Here is a 21,936-nt window from a genome sequence, read left to right as displayed (position 1 = left end):
ATCGACAGTTGGTCAACAAGAGATGATACAGACAGACAGCAGTGACGAGCCACAATTTCCAGGATTTTGAACCCCATCACTCGGTTCCAGCTTAGCCAAAAAGTTAAAATGTTTCACCTGACCCTATTGCGCACCTAGAATGATTACAATTGTGGCGCACCCTTACGCAAAAAAGTAAATCAGGACACTTGACCCGTTTTCTCGCATTGAAAGGTTACAAGTGGCAAACACCTCTGCCCCATCCCCCCACACACATTTGGCACGTTTCACCTGCATGGACCGGACCCGCTAGCTTACCCCATTGTCCCTCCACAGGAGTGACCGTGTGGCAACCGATGCTGCATTGTGTCTCGGGTCCCCTTTCATGCTATTGTCAAGAAATTTAGGAATGTGGGGCAAATAAGTTCTTTTTTCTAAGAAATTGAAAAACTTTGGAAGGTAGCACACTGGTAGTCACTGACTTGATAAAGATAAATCCTATGACTTCCTTTAGAGCCTATTCATGACAGGAGAGCAATGTACAGTACGCGGTACAGCAGTCACGTAGGATACGAACGAGTCTTCCTAACTTTGCTGAAAATACAACAGGTAACAAGTGATGTTCTTTACAGACAAGATGAAGATACATGTAAGAGTCAAGGGATAATACAGTAAGTTTCATTAATTCGCTTTAATTTTCTTTGGCCACAAAATGTGTGTGTGTGGGTTTTGGGTTTTGTTTTGTATTTTTTTTTGTGTTTGCTACGGTCGATCGGTAGTATGATCATGATATGATACGTGTATGCTACATCGGCCAGCCCGTCCTTACCTGACCTCGTCTATTGAACAACGGGGAGGGGACATTTATATTTTCATAATTTCAAGAGTTGTACCACTATTTTATCACTCTACAATGTTCGATAAAGGAACACGTATTGTGTATTTCTACGCACCTGCGTTCGACGCTACCTTTTTTTCGATGCGCATATATTCCCTAGCGTTTATAATTTAATTGTTGATTGTTAGTTATTTTAATTCTAATTTATTCTCTATTTCGGGAACGTGCTCATAAATTTAAAGAAAACAACAAGACACAAAACATACTCAACAAACCTCCACAAACTGGAAATCTTTACATATCAAGCATAAGTAAAAAGAAACTTTTAAAAATCTGAAAAAATATTGCGCCAAACATTTACTTTGTCGAATTACATAAAAGGATAAAGCTGCTTCGATCAAATTATTTTGACTATCCATCGAACGAACGCAGAAATTAGAATGGGCAAATGTCATGATGCAATCGATGTCTCATGCCAATCATATTCTAAAAGCGTAAGTGTGTGGAATAAATAAATACTTTTCTCAGTAAATGTGCAGGATGAGAACAGTACAAAGCAGAAATATGCCTCAAAAGTCATGCTTAAACTGAACGTTACGATAAGAGTTACAAAAATTACGAATCAAAGAGTTGGCACCCGTATAACAACTTCTCAAAGGTACGGAGTGTTTCTTTAGAAATGAAAGTATTGTCCCATCAAAATACACACGAGGTATGCGAGTGATTCCACATTGTTTTTGCAAAATAAAAATACCCTTTGACTTCGATCCTTGAATGAAAGGCAATATCATAAGATGATTCATAATTACTACAAGTTTTTAAAAGTACATTCAAACCATCAACATAAGTATAAATATGGACTATATCATTTGCATACATCAAATGGTTGAAACAACTTCCCGCGATGTGACAACCTATTTTAGTGCCGTCGAGTGACTTACAAAACAAAGTCATATGATGTGCTCTGTCGAATGTTTTGTAGCATCTAATAAGCACAAGAAAACTGGACTATTATGGTGTCTGTGAAAAAGATCTCTTTCATATCTATGAAGCAACGAAATTCATAAAGTTTAGATATGGCAGTAGCAATAGGAACTGGGCGATAATTCTCTATAAAGTATAACGTCAACAGTTTTATCCTTATACCCCAGTGCGGGGTATGAAAGGCCGCCTAACTTATTAGAGATCCATTAGCAATTTTAGTTAAAACTGGTAGCAGCTCATCTTTGTGCTCTGTGAAAATCGCCCGACGGGACTGGTCAGTTCCTTTGGCCCGGGAGGGGGAGAGTGGTGGATTATTTTTTGCTAACGTCATAACGTGGCTGACCCCCATTCCAACTTTCGAAAAAAACTAAACCTACAGATATTTATTTATTTATTTATTTATTTATTTTTATTTATTTTACTTTATTTAAACAGGATAAGCCAATTCATTTCCCACACAAGGTGTTCTATGATCTCCCATGACGTCCTGCATAAAAAGCAAAAGGTACACAACAAACAAATAAAACAGACACGTAGAATGAATAAAATTGACAAAAGTACATCGAAAGTGACGAGACTTAGAAACACAAAGCGTACAAATTAAACATATATCAGATATATATATATATATATAATATATATATATATATATATATATATATATAATGAACTTGATGCAGCTGAGAATTTCGAAGTCAACAGCGCCCTCTAGTATTGTTGTTGGTCATACTACAGATAGTAAAGTTTTCATAAGATTTATCAATATTTTCTTGATTAGTAAAAGTTTGAAATTACATATATATTGACCTAAAGCTATTTCATAGTAGTACATTAAACTTTTAGTGTTTATTAGTGGTTTAGCGCCAATTTGTTGTTCCCATTCTTCAGTGGTAGCCATCGTTTTTCCTATATTCCATAAGAACCGAGGCAGTAGCTCAAGTTCGCCGATAATTCACCTGGAGTACCAACTAAATAGGCCCACGAGGTAATATATCTACATAGTTTGTATTGCATGAGTTTATGAGAGACATTTATTGCACGCGAAAGTAGTTTAGAGCATTTATTGATGAAATACGGAATCGTTTTCCACAGTGTGCAGTGTGCACGGACAATTTCACTATCACTGCCAGCAGACTATAGCAATGCCCATGGCATACTATCGGACAATTATCGGACAGAGATTACGCTCATTTACAACAATGGCGTTATGAAAGTTGAGACATCATGAACAGTTATATTCTGTACGTTGAGCACACCGTGTTTAGACTAGTAGTTTGTTTGCGTTTTTATTTACTAGATCTTACGGTGTTGGTGTATGTAATACAGCAATAAAGGAGATATGCCACATCAGTCAAGTCTGTGTACGCCTAAGTGTTGAATGTTAGTTGGTGCTGCTACAGTAAGATCTCGGCCTTCCAAGGTGATGTACACAGAGTCAGGAGTATCAACCCAAGTGAGCTAAGGTGAGGTACAGAGCAAGGTGAAATTACAAGCTAACCGTCAGAGCAGTAATATCACCTCAAAGCAACATAGAGACAGAGAGAATTGCCCACCTAGAACAAATTAGAGGAACTCCAAGACACTTTGGAAGTAGAAACTAGTGAAGCTGCAAGAGACGGAATTCTGCAACATATGCAAGAAATTCAAGATGAAATTATAAAGCTCAGCACGGCAGCTGATAGCAGTAGCAGAGAACCTCGTAGGAGTGAAAGAGTTCATAACCTCACTCAGAAAATGGCAGAGTTTCAGGAAACACAGAGAGTGAAGAAAGAGAATCAACTGAGAAAGGCCTTCACTAAAAATTATGGAGCCTGGAAGTTAGCTACTAAATCAGTACGAACAACCTTAAAGAGCAATTGTACTCCGGAAACGCTCGACAGTCTTGAAACGTCACTGCACATGTAAAGGGATGAAGTCATCAAAACATATGAAGCCCTGCGTGACATTTGTGGCCCAGAACAAGAAATTCTGCGACAGACTGACACTTGTGCAGCTATTACCAATCAATTGCTTCAAGTGATCATAAACAAGAAAAAGAATACCAGTGAAGAAAACACTGATCGACAACTACATGACATGCTGCGACATGATTGCAACAGGTCCATCTTTAGTACAGAGCTATCGATGTCATCACTTTTCTCCCTGTCTTCAGTAGAGAGACGAGCAGAGGCAGCTGCTGAACTTGCAGCCCAAAGGGCAGAGTTAGAACTGCTAAGAGTCAGGGATACTAAACAAGCAGAGCTGGAGGAACTAGAGCATCAAAGGGAACTCCTGCGTCATCAACAAGAGAAAAAGAAAAGAGAGATGGAACGTACAGAGAAAGAGAAAGATATAGAGAAAGCCAGAGCAAAGTTCAGAGCGTATGACCAGTTATGTCAGGATATCCACAGAGATGAAGATAATGCGGAGGACATTTTGACAAAGTATAATAACTCTGCTCCGTCTTCAAAGGATAACACACCACAGTATACTGCACATCACAGTATGGATACTTCCTCCCTAGCCCACATTTTACAGAATAGTCTTTCAGTCAGCAGATTGCCAATGCCAGAGCCACCTATATTCACCGGTGACCCACTGCAGTTTATTCAATGGGAAATCAACTTCAAGAGTCTTATAGGGAGCAAAGGTATCACAGCAGCAGAAAGAATGTACTATTTGAAGAGGTATGTGGGAGGCGAAGCACAGAAAGCAGTAGAAGGATTTTTCTACAGTAATTCTGAGGGATCATACACAGCTGCATGGAACTTACTCGAAGAAAGGTATGGCCATACTTTCAAAGTACAGAAAGCCTTCAGAGACAAACTTTCCAAATGGCAGAAAATTGGCCCCAAAGATTCAGCTGGTCTACAAGAGTTTGCAGATTTCCTCAGAGCTTGCAAGGACGCAATTCCACACGTACCTGGACTGAAAATTCTGAACGACTGTGAAGAGAATCAGCGATTGTTAATGAAACTACCAGATTGGGCTACTTCACGTTGGAATCGTGAAGTGACACAAACGCTGGACAGTTCTGGAGAGTATCCAAGCTTTGACGATTTCGTAAAATATGTATCAAAGGAAGCACGTATTGCCTGCAATCCCATTTCCTCATTGTATGCCATGAAGGAATCAAGCTTCACAGAAAAGAGAGAATCCAGTGATAAGGGAAGAAGAGGCAGCCGAAACAAAGGTACCACACTCACAACAGAGGCAAGAGAAGTCAACAAAGAATCATCTGGTGTGAAACAAACATCTGACGCAAAGACATATGTACCAAAACCGTGCATGTTTTGTAATAAGTCTGATCATCAACTCAGCACATGCCCAGAATTTGAGAAAGGATCGCTGGAAGAGAAAAAGAAATATATTCAAGAAAACAGAGTATGTTTCAGCTGTCTCAAGAGAGGACATAATTCAAGAGAGTGTAGGCGAAAGTTAACATGTGAAAAGTGCAAGAAAAGACACCCAACTACAAGTCTTCATGATGAATCCAAGGATCCAAAACCTCCTAACGAAACAATGAAACTTCAGAAGCATCAGCAGTGTCATGCAAGGCAGAGTTGGGAGATAGCAAGGGTACGTCTATGATAGTTCCAGTGTGGGTGTCTACCAAAGAGTCTCCCTCTAAAGAAGTCCTTACGTACGCATTGCTGGACACACAAAGTGACTCAACATTCATCCTGGAAGATATTGCGAAATCAGTCTCTAGCAAATGTCAACCAGTACGACTGAAACTGTCAACGATGTCTTCAGCATCATCCATCATTGACTGTAAGGTGATCTCAAATCTTATTGTCAGAGGTATGTCTTCATCTACCTCGTAGACATTCCACAATCATATACCAGAGATTTCATTCCAACCAATAGATCTCACATCCCTACCTCGAGCACAGCAAAGAGATGGTCTCATCTACATAGAATAGCCAATGAGCTTCCCCCATTACAAGGTTGTGAAGTAGGATTGCTCATTGGCTACAACTGCCCACAAGCACTGGCACCAAGAGAGACTATAAATGGAAAGGGTGATGAACCGTACGCTGTCAAGACTGACCTGGGATGGAGCATTGTAGGCTATGAAGATTCAGCGATTCATAATGCCACGCATTTCTGCAACCGTGTCTCTGTAAAGGAGGTTCCTTTCTTGTCACCGAAACAAGTGATCAACACATTGGAAGCTGACTTCACAGAAAAGGCCCATGGAGAGAAAACCATTTCACAGGAGGATATCCAGTTCCTCAACATCTTAGAGACGAGCATACAACAAGTACTGCCGGACAACAAGAGAGCAGCAGCAATTCGCCTGCAACATTTGAAGAAGAAGTTCATCAAGGATCCAAAGTATTATGCAGATTATAAGAAATTTATGAACGACGTCCTAGAGAAAGGTGATGCTGAGAAAGCAGACTCCAAAGTTGCCGAAGGACAAGTCTGGTACATACCGCAGCATGGGGTGTACCATCCTCACAAACCTGAGAAGATAAGGGTAGTGTTTGATTGTTCAGCACGCCATGGAGGGACTTCCTTGAATGATCATCTACTCACAGGACCAGACTTGATAAACAATCTGATTGGTGTACTGTGTAGGTTCAGAAAATATCCTATAGCAGTCACCTGCGACATAGAGAGGATGTTTCATCAATTCCTTGTACAGGATGAAGATCGCAAGTACATAAGGTTTTTATGATGGGAGAAAGGTGACATCAACACTGAACCCCAAAAATATATCTCGCATGAAAGTACATCTATTCGGAGCAGCATCGTCTCCTGGATGTGCAAATGGTATGAAACATCTAGCTAACGAGAACAAGACAGAGTTTCCCTCAGCAGCAAGCTTCTTACAAGAAGACTTCTACGTCGACGATGGTCTTACCAGTAAAGAATCAACAGATGAAGCAATCAAAGTCGTAAAAGAGGCACAAACAGTGTGCGCCAAGGAAGGATTACATCTCCACAAGTTTATCTCGAACAGCCGAGAAGTAATGGACTCAATTCCCATCGATGAAAGAGCCAGTGGAATAAAAGACGTGGACTTGAATCATGACAGTCTACCAATAGAGAGAGTACTTGGGATCCAGTGGTGCGTAGAGACAGATACATTTAAATTCAACATACAGGCCAAAGATAAACCTGCAACACGGCGTGGTATCCTGTCTACAGTAGCCTCCATTTATGATCCACTCGGATTCCTTGCTCCATTTGTGCTAATTGGCAAAAGAGTTCTCCAAGAAATGTGTCAGAAGAACATCAGCTGGGACGAGCCACTACCCGGCAACCTACGCCCGCTATGGGGTAAGTGGAAGGCTGATTTTGAGAATTTGAAGGAAATTCAAATACCAAGGAGCTACATACCACCAGATTTCGGACCAGTCCTGACCACCGAACTACATCACTTTTCAGACGCCAGTACCAGTGGCTATGGACAGTGCTCATACCTAAGACTCGTTGGTCAGAATCAAGTACACTGTTCGTTCATAGCAGGAAAGGCAAGAGTTGCTCCAATCAAAATAGTCACCATTCCACGTCTAGAGCTGACTGCAGCGGTAGTGTCCGCAAACATGAGCAGTAAACTTAAAGAAGAGTTAAACATCAATATTGACGAAGAGTACTTCTGGACAGACTCACAAGTAGTACTGAGGTACATCGCAAATGAAGCCAGAAGATTCCATGTATTCGTAGCTAATAGGATCCAAAGGATCAGACAAGTATCAGAGCACAGTCAGTGGCATTATGTGCCAACCAGAATGAATCCAGCAGACCACGCATCTAGAGGAGTCTGTGCGACAGAGTTACTAAACTCAAATTGGTTCAAAGGACCAGACTTTCTTTGGGAAAGAGAGTTGAAGTTAGTAGAGGAACCAGCCTACGAATTGAGTGTTGGCGACCCAGAGGTGAAAAATGTGACGACCTTCGCAAGAATCACAGGAATCACTCAACTCACAGAATCGTATATCCCGCTTCCTCGTATGGTCCAGAGCAGTCGGAGCATTATCACGCATTAGAAGAGTCGCAAGAAACAGAAAAGGTAGTAGCAGTCCGTCCACTCCCAAAGAAAGACAGGAAACTGAAACGTTCATAATCAAGTCGATCCAAGGTCAAGCCTTTGCCGAAGAGATCAAAGAAATAAAGAAGTCATCCAAGGTGAACAGAACCAGTAACATCTACAATTTCAACCCATTTCTGGATGACAGCGGTGTATTGAGAGTCGGAGGTCGTTTGAACAATGCAAAGAGTCCCGATGTCATCAAACATCCGGCAATTCTACCGAGAGATAGCCATGTCACAAGGTTAATTGTTTCGCACTTTCATGGTAAAGTTCAACATCAAGGAAGAGGTATGACACTCAACAGTATTAGAGCAAATGGCTATTGGATTGTAAGAGGAGTCAAGGTTGTTTCCTCTTGCATTCACAAGTGTGTCACATGTCGTCGACTTCGCCGACCTGTAGAAGAGCAGAAGATGGCAGACCTGCCGGAAGATAGAGTACAGCCATCACCACCCTTCACATTTTGTGGTATGGACTGTTTTGGTCCCTTTATAGTTAAAGACGGAAGGAAACATCACAAGAAGTATGGACTTCTGTTTACATGTATGTGTTCAAGAGCCATACACATCGAAATGCTTGATGATATGTCTACAGATTGTTTTATTAACAGCCTCAGATGTTTCATCGCTATCAGAGGTCCTGTGCAGCAACTACGGTCTGACCAGGGAAGCAATTTCGTTGGAGCCAAGAACGAGTTCCAAGAGGCTCTTAGAGAGTTAGACGCAGAAAGAATTGAAGTATTTCTCGCAGAGCAGCAATGAGAGTTTGTTATGAATTCCCCTCATGCTAGTCACACAGGTGGTGTATGGGAAAGGCAAATCAGAACAGTGAGAAGTGTCCTGTCCTCACTTTTACAGCAGTCTTCAGGTCGTCTAGACTCAGCATCCCTACGCACGTTTCTCTATGAAGTTATGGCCATTGTGAATAGCCATCCACTGACAGCAGAGACTGAGCCAATAACGCCAAATCATTTACTCACGATGAAATCCTCATCAGCTCTACCCCCTCCTGGTAAATTTGTAGAGGAAGACCTGTACATCAGGAAGGAGAGTGCAGCATCTTGCAGAACAGTTCTGGGGCAGATGGAGGAATGAGTATCTGACTACCCTCACAAAACGACAGAAATGGAATGTGCCCAGGCGAAATGTCATGGTGGGAGACATCGTCTTAATTGTGGATGACCAGTTTCATCGTATGGATTGGCCAATAGGTGTAGTGATTGAGACAACCGAAGGCAATGACAATCTAGTGAGAAGAGCTAAGATTCAAGTTGGTACGAAAAAACTTGACAAGAAGGGAACTTGGACGAGAGCACAAACTCGCAATATTTGAGAGACCAGTCCAGAAATTGATCGTTCTGGTTGAAAAGGAGTGAACTTTGCAAACACCCATGTACTGTTTCAAAGCATCACACAAAACTTTGAAATTACTGATAATAAGTAATTTGGTGGGAGTGTAATGAACTTGATGCAGCAGAGTATTTCGAAGTCAACAGCGCCCTCTAGTGTTGTTGTTGGTCATACTACAGATCGTAAAGTTTTCATAAGATTTATTAAAGTTCCATTAGCTGTATCTTCTGGAGATTTTTCCGTTAGTTTTGATTGAAATGATCACTGGCTCATGTTGAATAGCCTGTCAAATAACATAGAATCGCATATTGTTCGGAAACATTACATGCCCTACAACTAAATAACATGTGATTTTACAACGAAAATTTCAATTTTTGTCCGGACAGAAATACAAACTCTGTTGACACGCGGATTGCAACATAGGCATTCTTCTGCACCTGCGCGAGCCATTTACAGCAATTTCAAAATAAATATTCATTACTTATGCCCGGTACTTACGTCGTAGTCCATTGTCCGAGCACGTTCCGTAGCCAGATGTCTGGCAATCCACGACGCATGTTGTTTTGATCCCGCAATAAACATGAACTTGTACTTATCGCGTGATCGCGGCGTCAACATTATCTTTGTTCTCCCCAGCACGCTGAGCATGCATGCCAGACGTCAACAAACGAGCTCGGAAGGGCAACACGTTTGAACAAAATTAGCAGTTTTATGTGGCTATAACATCATTAATCATGTTTGTTTCTTGTAAAACAACATTTTGCAACAAATATGAGCCTCCAACATGGAATTTTCCGAGGTAAAAAATGGTCAAAAGCTACAAATAATGGCCCTTTAATATTTTCTTGATTAGTGAAAGTTTGAAATTACATATATATTGACCTAAAGCTATTTCATAGTAGTACATTAAACTTTTAGTGTTTATTAGTGGTTTACCGCCAATTTGTTGTTCCCATGATTCAGTGGTAGCCATCTTTTTTCCTATATTCCATATGAACCAAGGCAGTAGTTCAAGTTCGCCGATAATTCACCTAGAGTACCAACTAAATAGGCCCACGAGGTAATATATCTACATAGTTTGTATTGCATGAGTTTATGAGAGACATTTATTGCACGTGAAAGTAGTTTAGAGCATTTATTGATGAGATACGGAATCGTTTTCCAGAGTGTGCAGTGTACACGGACAATTTCACTATCACTGCCTGCAGACTATAGCAATGCCCATGGCATACTATCGGACAATGATCGGACAGAGATTGCGCTCATTTTCAACAATGGCGTTATGAAAGTTGAGACATCATGAACAGTTATATTCTGTACGTTGAGCACACCGTGTTTAGACTAGTAGTTTGTTTGTGTTTTTATTTACTAGATCTTACGGTGTTGGTGTATGTAATACAGCAATAAAGGAGATATGCCACATCAGTCAAGTCTGTGTACGCCTAAGTGTTGAATGTTAGTTGGTGCTGCTACAATATGTGTGTGTGTGTGTTATCGTGTAACGTCATCGAATGGTCAGTAAGGTTAATTGTTCTCAGATATCATCGTCATCATCATCATCATCATCATCATCAGTTTATTCCACTAGAAATATAAAGTTAAACTCACTTTCAAAAAACATACAGAAAAATGAAAATGGAAGAAATCGGTACAATTGCGAAAATTAATGCTCTATAATTTAGCAACTATTCCTAGCGGCGACCACAATATAGTTCTTCTGTGGTGGCCCATAATACTTATACTATATACATTATAAAAGGTGTACATCTGTGAGTATGGACAGAAAAAGTTGTAGCAATAATTGCAAAATATATTTGAAATCAGTCAAAGGCCTTCTGAAAGTCGACATTAATCTGGTCAAGGTTGATGATACGTGCGTTTTTCATAAATTTGAACATATTTATATAGTCAGAAAGCAGTCAAAAAATCGAATGTACTTGTGGAATTTATGGTATCGTTTATATATAACAAGAATAATATAAAGCCAAGACAAGACCCTTGTGGAACCCCACATTCAATTGAATTATATGACGAAAAGACATTGCTTATGGTTACTGTTTGCTTACATTTCGAAAGGTAGCTTTTAGACCAGTGTAAAGGCACCCCTTGTACCATAATAGTCTACGTTTTTTAACATAATGTCATGCTTAATCGTATCAAAAGCCTTTCTAAGGTCAGTAAAAATCCCAAAAGTTATGAACCGTCTTCATTATATCAGAGATCAGATCGGCCAAGGCAAGTTTTGTACTATGTTCTTCTTTTTGCTAAAACCAAATTAAACTTTTATAAGAATATGATACTACTCCAGGTAAGTGATGAGCTGGTTTTTAACAACAGATTTTGTTTACTGAAGACCTGTAAAACAGAGAAAGGCCAATAATTTCTAACATTCGTAACAGAGCCCTTTTTATAGCCGGTATGACTTTCGCGACTTTTAAATCGTTGGGAAAAATGCTTTGGCTTATAATGAAGAATCAATTACATGTGCCAGTGGACAAGAAATATGCAGCATGGTTTACAAACTTAGCGTGAATCATGTATTGCCCGGCGGGCTTGTGGGGGTAAATCTGCAGCAAGATTAGGCCCCACACTGGTAAAATACTCCTTAATATCTTCAGCAATATCAACACATATCCGACGGACAAGGCTGGTCGGGTCTATTTGTATGCAATTTGTCAGGGGTACATTTTATACGGAATTTGTTCAAAATTTCATGTAAAGCTTTCCACGTCTTGTTGGTGTTACCATTTCCACCAACTACCAGATTGGTAAAAAAAACTCTTTCTTTGCAAGCTGATTTAAGTAGCTTAGTCAGTAGATTTCTGTACAATGTCTACTTATTTTTAACATTTAAACATAATCTAACAGTATTTTTCGAACAGCACTGCAGGAAATAGCAATACGTCAGTCAAAATCAGTCGACTCCATGATTTAGGGCTATCAAGGCAGAACGGCTGAGACAGTGAAAATGCAATGGAAACTGCATAAAATCAAAGGGTATGGCATATTTCGATAAGATATATCGTAAAAAAGCAAGATGGCACACTACTTTTTCATCATTTTTCTTGTCTACCTACTGTACGCTACACAGCATATACAAAATTTAGAAAAAACCCTAAGAACTTTTGGTTTTGGTTTTTGTTATAATTATAAAAACACAAATCTGTTTGTTGTTGAACAACTACAGAGTAGGGGTACTTTGGAACCCCAAATCTATAAGTAGGACGGTGACCCCGCGTTTCTGTATATTTTTTGCTTAAATTAATTGAGTCATGGCATAAGCAAAAGTCAGAAAAATGGCGATACCGCGAACAACTTTAAGGCGCCTTTTTGGTGAAAATATGGTGGTTTCAATCGATTTCGAACTCACAACGTACGGTACCCAGTCACCTAGCAGACTATCAAAACACAAAGAGGAGTCTCCTTATCATAGCAGAAGCATGGGGGTTGGCACTTTTGGCCCCTTAATCAAAAAGTTGGATGGGAACACCCCTCGTATATTTGTTTTGTTGCAAGACTTAACCGAACTACAACATATGCAAACATAGTGAAATGACTATAATTCATGACAAGTCTTAGGCCTGCTCTTTGCTTAAATCATCTAAAATGATAAAAAGTCCGTTTGTTGTTGAAATGCGTGGGAATGGGTACATTTTGGATCCCTGACTCAAAATGTATGGGGAAACTTCGTTTGCTGTGTCCCACACGAGCGCTCCAAGGGAGCTTGGGACATGATGCAGCCAACATCAGCTAGGAAACAATCGACACAGATTAGAAACTCAGCACACACACAACACTTTTGGATTGTGTATGTTAAAAGGATGATCTTTTTTTGATATAAATGGTGTTTGATAAAATGATTGAGACAACTGAAGCGAATCCTGAAGATGACACGGGTACCAAAGTTGACTGTTCAATTGTGTGTTACGCAAGATCATCGAGTTTATCCAAGTTGTGGTCAGAAAATGTCAGATATAAGGCACCATCGACAATATTAAATGTTTTATACATACGCATTCCGAGACAATAATTTGAAAAACTTTATGTTGATATTGCAGTTCGATCATGTCACACATGTTTCTGGCCAATTTTACAAAAATTCACTATTTTGAAGTAATGTGATATGATTGTCTCCCATCTCTATGTAGCAAATTCTCTCTCGAGTAACTGTGATATTTTGTGGACGTTGGACATTTCGTATATATTAGACAGCCACTCTCCATCACTACCCCATTTCACGATCCGCCAGTTGCCAAAATCACAAACATAGACATTATCATCTTCATCAACAGCAATGTCACAGGGCGTCATAAACCCTCCATTGCCTTGACCGAATTTGCCGAATCGGTATAGGTAATTTAATTCAATGTCGAAACACCTGATGCAGTTGTTCCAGACGTCCGACACCATGATGATATTTTTACTGTTGAGGGCCATGTATTGTGGACGCATAAATTGTGTTAGACCAACACGTTTACTACCAACCTCTGCAACATATTGACCATACTTGGTAAACTTTAGTACCCTGAAACCTATGAAATCAGTGACCAAAATAAACCCTTTCAAGAGAACTAAGCTACAAGGATTTGTGCCTGCGGGTAAAGTAATGATTCTTATAACTTTATTATTTTGGTTGCAAACAACTATTTGCACATTATTGTCATCAAGTATGTAGTAGTGGCTGTCCTGAGAGACAGCTATGGACCGTGGCTGGAATGGCTTGGCAAACTCACCCCAGAAACTTCCTAGCACCTTTTCACAAATGTAGTCTTTGTTCAGTATCTGAACAATGTTGTTCTTCTTGTCACATACCAGAAGTCGATCATTGTGGAAGGCTAAACCCTGTGGGTTGTTGAACCTCTGGCCTCCCTTTGGACCTCTTCCGTTTAATCGTCTCACAGATCCTGGCTGGTACCTGCAATAGCCTGTGAGAACAAAGAATGAATAAACATTTAAGTAAAGGTAAAAATTATGACACAACACACACGTGTTTGTTGCAACATTTTAAACACTTCGAAATTAGAAATTAAAAATGTATTGAGAGAACAATGATTCTCGGCCCTTAAATCTTGTCAATAATACTGTCTCCTATTAGACCAAGAGCAATCAAAAAATTATTTCACAGAAAAACACGTTCCTACCAAATGAGAAAAACTTGGCAGGAAAACTTCCTTGTCTTGATTTCATAATCATTTATTATGAGCACATTGATTAAGGCCATGTCTGCATGTAGAACTACGGATCAACTTCGAAAGCTATCTATCATGACGCACTTTTAGAGAGAAATGCTCGTACCACAAATAAGAAAATTGGCAACAAAACTTTGGAAATAATTTCAAGAGACAAATTTGAATAAGGTCTATGTATGTATGTATGTATGTTTATGAAAGCTATCTAACTGGTGCTTTGAAAGAATAAGATAAAACTCACTTCAATTTGTGTATGCAAATTTTAATATCATTGAGGCAAATACGAATTTAGTCTTAGGGAAACTGTGAAAACAATTGCGAGGTGGAATGAGTATTTAGGTAACTGAAATATCTGTGAGAGAAATTACCTCATGTTTGAATACAAATATTCCACACCCATTGAAACAAATTGTATCAAATAATCTTTGGGCAGACAGGATTGAATCATATCTTTCATACAAGTTACACTAATTTCACACTTATTTGCCATTATTTACTTCAAAATTTTGAGTTAGGTTCCGACACTAATCAACCGAATCACATTAAGCCCCACTCCACATACCCCACTCCGATGTGATCACCGTTATATACTAATATGCGATAATCTAAGTCAAACGATTTTGCATAATATATATAGATACATGAGCGACCCAAACGAACTATTTTTATCGATTCATGGATTTGAACAAAGTCAACTGAGCTCTTAAACAAAGACAGAGAAAAAACCAAACTATAGAATTGGTGAACGAGTTTTTCAAGTTTTATCTACCATTCACCATGTCGTTGTCGAATCTCCCTGGAGCTGTTAGCTAATATGGTGTATCTGAGAGATGCAATTTGTTTTAACAAAAACTATTCATGAATCAGAACCAACCATTGTGAGTTGGTCTATACTGTGACTATATGTTGAACTTCCGACATTCTTCACAAAATGGTGCGACCCGTCACACAAATCAATCTATTTAAGCCGAGTTAGCTGTATCATTTTGCTCTTTGCTATTGCCAGGAAAATACTATGCAATCAAGCCATATTGTCTTTGAAGATGAATATATTCCTACAATTCTTGGGTATGGATTCGGTTGATTGTTCAGAATTTTTGTGAACTTGGTCGCGGCTGCTATGTATGATTTGCAAATCGAAAATTTTTTGTTTAATGGAAGCTTTCGATAAAATCCCATCCTTTATACCTGATGAAACACTCTGTATTGATGCCTCAAGTCTTGATTGTTGGTATTTGGCAACTTGTCGTTTTCCCTTTTCCAACCGACATTGCTTTTTTCGCTCGCGACTTCGCGCTGACCTTGTTGGCATCTGTTTGGTTTCATCATCATCATCATCATCATCATCATCATCGTCATCACCACCTTCTTGATTTCTTCCCATCACTTGAAATTGTGACCGTGTTTTATTGTGTGATCTTGATACACTCTCCTCTTTCCTCCACACCTCAACTTGTTTGTAAGTGGCTGTGCCCAGTCTGTCTTCATCCTCTTTCAGTATTTCAGATTCCATCGATATCCCTGCAGATAAGATAAACACTTAATTGTCAGTTTTTATAAGAGATATAACATATACTTATATAATCCCATGGTATTTTTCTCTGTTTGACGTCATCGTATACGAGTGTTTTTCGCGGAGCCGTACAACTTCGAGCCGAAGGCGAGAAGTTGTGCGGCTCCGCGAAAAACACGAGTATACGATGACGTCAAACAGAGAAAAATTCCATGGGATTATATATTTATCACATGAACAGTCTTCTTATTTTTCTTTGATGTGGATGGATCAAAATTATTGTAACAAATTGCATGATTTTTATCGCGATTTTGTGTTTTATTTACGCGGATTACTTACATTTAATGAGTAAAGCTGTCCGTCACCCAGGAGATGTGCAAATGTTTACAGGTATACTTTCATTCATAAATCCCATTAAGCTAAAAAATTGATACATGGAATGGTATCTCCACCAATCAGACATACGGATTCGGTCACGTGCGCGTGTCAATCATTGTCTCGCGCTGGAGCGATGCCAAGGCAAGTCGGCCATCGGCGGACATAGCTTTCACCGCGCTAGCGTCGTAGCGACGGATAACGATAGTATTTTGAGTTATTTAGAATATTTACAATTATATTTATAAAGCGAATGGCGCAACGGCACGATCGAAACAGTACTTATCATTCTTAGAGATGCTGTGGCTTTTAAAATATCACAATTTTACGGCTTTGGCGAGCCCGAAAGTTTCAGATCGATGACACACACAGTGTATAGTAGTGGGCACATGCCGTCACCGGTCTCCGCCGGTGTCCATCTCAGTCGTCAATGTTTTCGTCATACGGACTTTGATATTTGCTGTGACACATATATCGCCCGTAGGTACTTCCCAATTTTGTTACTTGACGGGAACTCTGTTCTGTTGTGAGTGTTGTCCGAGTCAACTTTCGAAATGCATCTGATTCTACAGCGCTGCACTGCAGAGTTTACGCTACACGTCGACAGCTTAGGTTTGATTCCGATCGAGAAACAACGGAACATTGGGTATTTGTGTGATGAAGGAAATTTATCGTTGTTCGTCGATATTTGTGCCTTCTGTGTCGCTTTCCTGAAGTTTGTACGGTATTCATTTATTAAGTTGAACTTTCGTTGAGGTGTATCTTTCGGGTTTATCGCCAACCGGGATCGCCAGGTACGACGTCGCTTGGCGATCGCCAGGTACGACGACGTCCACATTGAGCCTTGCGACTGGAGCCGTGACGTTACTGAGCCAAACGATCGACGGTATCCTCATTCGATTCTTTGGAATAGCTAAAGCTTTAGCGACTCGAAATTTCGTTGGGCATGCCTTCTATGTTTCCATGTCTGCATTTATCGGGTCACCTTTTGTCAAAATGCCATGAGAGCACGGCATCGATCACGACAAATCGGTCTGTGTCGCGACGTGCACGTACGAAAGGTACCATTGCAGGAAAAAAAGTTCCGGTTGATGACGTACAACAGCAGTAATATGGATTTCTTATCTGTGCTGGTGTACGTCACACAGGTGGAGATACGGGCCAGTTCATGTGATAATAATGCATTATTCACCGAATTAATAGCAACAGAAAAGTATCGGTATAAGCTTAGATAAATTATGTATATGTAATTTCATGTGTCTAAATGTATTTTTGTATATGGATCTACATGTGAACATGTGTGCATATTATTTTGTTAACAAATGAGTGCCACTTACAAGTAAGACGATTGGAACTAAGTTGGATAATTGGATGGTGAAGTAATGCCGATTTAATCTACAAATGTAATCTCATCTGCTTTTCTTTTTACATTACACACTTGTTTTTATGAGTAATTTGTATTATTGCAACATTCAACTATCTTGCACCTAACACTTTTGAGAAATTTAAAAAATAAAAAATCCAATTATCCCAAATTAGTTCCAATCGTGTTAAGTTTACTGTAAATTCTCAAGCTTATACTGAAAATTCTCGAGTCATACGGCTTTGTTACTTTTCTGTGGCTTAATTTATTTTAACCAAATGAGACTGAAAATTCCTCCTCATATCTACGAACTCTCTGTAGAATATGCAAAGTATTATTTTGCGAAGTAGAAACGAGTCCATAACGTATCATGTCGAAACCTTTCCGGAACTAATGCTACTGATGTCCAATGATCTGCCAGCTTCGCATGTCATCAGAGAAGTATTTAGATCTCTTCAAAAGATGTACAGTCAAACCTCACACACAGAAGAATATCACGCAGATGTTTTAACAACAGTTTTCGATGTGACAGCATTTTCCTTGAAAGTTAGTGACGTACCCGATTTGACACCATGACCTCCTTTGACAACTCCAAGATCCATCTGGAAACAGTTAGGGTTTTCTAGGAAAACCAATTCACTGTCAGTGTCATCGTCAGGTACATTGGCCAGATCATCACATTGCAGTTGCTGATCAATCTTCTTCCATTCAGTCATGACGTCTGCAGCCCCACCAAAAGTCAAGAGATGATTGAGATACGAATGAACACTCTCTGTACTCGCAATTTTGTGTTCCAGAACTTCTATCTCAGCCTTAATTTGTTTACACTTTCGTTTATAGATATCATGAACTTCGCCGAGCAGTTCGTTTCTTGAGTCTTAATTTCATCAATTAACTCTTGACATATTGTTTTTATTTGTGCTTCTGCAGTTGATCTGTTTTTATCTAAGTTGTTCAGAACATCGAGTGCTCTGCCCTTCCGTAACTTGAAATCACTAGCTTCCTTGGCGATGTTGTTGCATCGTGCTTTCATCTTTGTCATGCATTCCTTCAGTGCAGACTCTGGAGACAACATCTTATGATCTGTCAATGCATGTTTGGCGACTGTACTCTTTCGACATACATGCACTTGACAGGTGTCACAGTAGGATTCAATTTTGCTACTGTGATGACAGTCACAGAATCTTCGTCTAGTAATTCTGAAGTGTTTGGTGTCATCTTTTCATTGTATTCCTCGATTGTTATCGGTTCATGATCTCTCAAGACTGTCACCGTTTCGTGAGTTTGTATGCAGACATTGCAGTAAAAATGACCACCACAGTCACCACACCAGTATTTGGCCTCTTTCCTGCATCTGGGGCCTTCACAGACAGTCGTACTGATAGTGTCAGAGGTGAGACTGACATCATCGATACTGTCGATAACCTCCAAAAGATCATTAAAAAATCGATTGTCCGTGATAGCTGGTACCCCTCCAGAGGGCAAAGGCCATTCATTCTTGCATGTTGGACATATCAGCTGATCATTATTTGTTTTGACCCATTCTGTGAGACAAAGTTCACAAAATGTGTGATGACAAGGCAATATTTTTGGTGACTCGAAACATTCCATACACACTGCACATAATAATACCTTGTCTTGGATGTCGGCAAACAGCTTTTCTTCGATGTTAGTTGATGCGGCCATGATGATGTTCGTAGAGGAGTTCACTGCAGTAACAAAAACATTAATTAATCATTTTTATGTCCAAGAGTTTAAGCATCATTTTTATGTCCAAGAGTTTAAGCTTGCCCAGGCTGGTACGTGATCGGGTTAATGCCGGTTTCATAATAGTACTCGAAAATATTGTCCGCCAAGAGTCAAGAGACCTCACTTTTACATTTATCTAATTTTCAGCTAAAACAGGACAACCTCCCATACAATTTCACCTTGGACAGGTGCAACCATATAGGATAGTTGCTGTGCTGGGCGTCTATACCTTAATCGTCGGGTTACAACTTGATCAGCATTACGAATAACAATTTTGAGACTGAGTCCATCCAGTGTCCATCCAGAACTTCTACTTGCAAATAAAACTTCGAAAAAACACTGAGATAACTAATTTACCTTCAATATCTCTGTTTCAAATACTTTCACGCCTGAAAGATACTGAGTCCGGAATAAGACGAGAGACACCTCAATTTTCCCTGTCACATACCAGAAACTTGAATCATGCGCATATCAAGCTGGTATCTATCTGACCTTTATACGATATAAGGCTGCATTCACAAAAACGGTTAGGGGTGGGCTGGAGGAAATCAGGGGAGATTAGAAAATTTTGGGGTGGTGGAGGGGGGACTTGAAAGTGCTACACTGCTTATGGTGGGCCCTGAAAATGTTTTAGTTCCCTTTTACGTTTACATTTCCCAAGGTTTGTCAGGTAATTCAATGAAAAATTTATAATATATTAATGTCATCCAATTGTTCTAATGTTAGTTATAATTAGACAAAATATGAAACCATTTTGTCACATTTCACGACTTTTATCTCGTAAAAATCTAAACATATAACTGTTGATAATTTTTTCAATATTTCTATGCAATATATCAAATACAGTTTCTTGCTGTCTCCCTACAGCATGCTGAAACACACAATATTCAGTTTGTCAACAAAACCTGTATATATAAATATTGGTGATAATTGAATAAGAGTCCAGACTGAAAGTCATTTGTCAATGATACAATGCACAGTACACATACACAGGCTGTGTTGGCAAACTGAATACTGATCAGCCCAACATGCTATTGGGACAAAATAAAACCACAGTCGTATAAACTGAACAAAAATATTGTCAAAATAATCTTAGTTAATACAGCTACTGCCTTGCTACTGCACGTGTCACTGTCACTGCATATCGGCAGCGACAGAGATAGCTCTGACTCTGATGTAGTTAAAGAAGAGTTTGGTTCAAATGACGCCAATGACAGTGAAATATACTTGTACTCGTTGTATATACTTGTACTCATTGAAAAATTAATAACATATGGAAGACCAGGAAACTTGAAAGTTATCATTGATTTTTTGAATTTTGGCATATGAGAATAATCAAATATTACAGAAAAAAGATGGGTCACCCTGCTTGATTTTCTAAATTTTCACAGTATCATCCTTTAATAAAGCAAAAGTAAAACTTCGTACAGCAAGGACTCTAAACGAAAAAATGTGTGACTGGATGGAATTATTTTCTGCCAAATTCGCCCTTATTACACCAAAAGGTTTAGAGATTAAAACGTTTATTTTATGGAATAATTAAACCTCCAGTTTTGTCAATTTTTAACAGCATCTAGTCATATATGTCTCGTACTTTTGAAAAAAATATTTTGGTATATCACTGTGCTCAGTTTTTCACTATGCCAATTTGGCAAAATGTAGCCAGAAATTCACAATTTTTTATTTAACTAGTCACCCAACAGGCAAACCATATTAAGGACGCGGTACCCATAACCCACTGCCCGATGGAGCAATGAGGAGTAAAGTGCCTTGCTCAGGGGCACAACACCGTGCTGGACTTTCGAAAACATCACCCTCTGACCGTTGTATCACCCCAATATGTAATAATTAACCCAATATGTAATACTAACCCAATATGTAATAACACTTAACCCAATATGTAATACTAACCCAATATGTAATAACACTTAACCCAATATGTAATACTAACCCAATAGGTAATAAAGTCCCCATAGAGAATGCATTGACGTTTTATTCATATTGGGTTAACCCAATATGTAATAAAGTCCCCATAGAGAATGCATTGACGTTTTATTACACATTGGGTTAACCCAATATGTAATAAAGTCCCCATAGAGAATGCATTGACGTTTTATTACATATTGGGTTAACCCAATATGTAATAAAGTCCCCATAGAGAATGCATTGACGTTTCATTACACATTGGGTTAACCCAATATGTAATAAAGTCCCCATAGAGAATGCATTGACGTTTTATTACATATTGGGTTAACCCAATATGTAATAAAGTCCCCATAGAGAATGCATGGAAATTTTATTACATTTATTACATTACGATTTCCTAATTACATTTCATGAAGAAAAACTACATTGCATTAGACTTGAAGTGATCACCATGCATGATACAGATGACAAAGTGTTTACGTAAAACACCACAGACTCTGGCGGATGACTGGCTACTGGATTTTTTATCGATGGAATGAAACCGAGTTTACTTGGTTCACAATAAAGTTTTGAAGTTGAACTAACTGTTGCAAATGTTACAGCTCTTCAAATGTTATATAAAAATTAAACTCAACAAATAAAATGG

General features: G+C 39.1%; 2 protein-coding genes across 2 annotated transcripts; both read left to right on the top strand.

The window, feature by feature from the left end:
- The first annotated feature begins 3,925 nt into the window (after positions 1-3,925).
- LOC139141659 (uncharacterized) lies at positions 3,926-6,467 on the top strand. The gene is made up of 2 exons (XM_070711246.1): positions 3,926-5,359; positions 5,583-6,467. The coding sequence occupies exons 1-2, from the start codon at positions 3,926-3,928 to the stop codon at positions 6,465-6,467; spliced, it is 2,319 nt and encodes a 772-aa protein (XP_070567347.1).
- Positions 6,468-6,513: 46 nt separating this feature from the next.
- LOC139141658 (uncharacterized) lies at positions 6,514-8,587 on the top strand. Its single transcript, XM_070711245.1, has 2 exons — positions 6,514-7,625; positions 7,756-8,587. Exons 1-2 carry the CDS (start codon positions 6,514-6,516, stop codon positions 8,585-8,587), a joined length of 1,944 nt encoding a protein of 647 aa, XP_070567346.1.
- The last annotated feature ends 13,349 nt before the right edge of the window (positions 8,588-21,936 follow it).

Source organism: Ptychodera flava, chromosome 10, assembly GCF_041260155.1.
Source record: "Ptychodera flava strain L36383 chromosome 10, AS_Pfla_20210202, whole genome shotgun sequence".
Lineage (NCBI taxonomy): Eukaryota > Metazoa > Hemichordata > Enteropneusta > Ptychoderidae > Ptychodera > Ptychodera flava.
This window is presented reverse-complemented; position numbering and strand designations above follow the sequence as displayed.

What these genes read in the sequence shown, in the direction of transcription:
- LOC139141659 (XM_070711246.1), top strand. Translation starts at nt 3,926, where the DNA reads ATGTCATCACTTTTCTCCCTGTCTTCAGTAGAGAGACGAGCAGAGGCA. An exon ending in AGAGTTGGGAGATAGCAAGG is followed by an intron (nt 5,360 to 5,582) that starts GTACGTCTATGA and finishes TCTTATTGTCAG; the next exon opens with AGGTATGTCTTCATCTACCT.
- LOC139141658 (XM_070711245.1), top strand. Translation starts at nt 6,514, where the DNA reads ATGAAAGTACATCTATTCGGAGCAGCATCGTCTCCTGGATGTGCAAAT. An exon ending in CTTTGGGAAAGAGAGTTGAA is followed by an intron (nt 7,626 to 7,755) that starts GTTAGTAGAGGA and finishes CGTATGGTCCAG; the next exon opens with AGCAGTCGGAGCATTATCAC.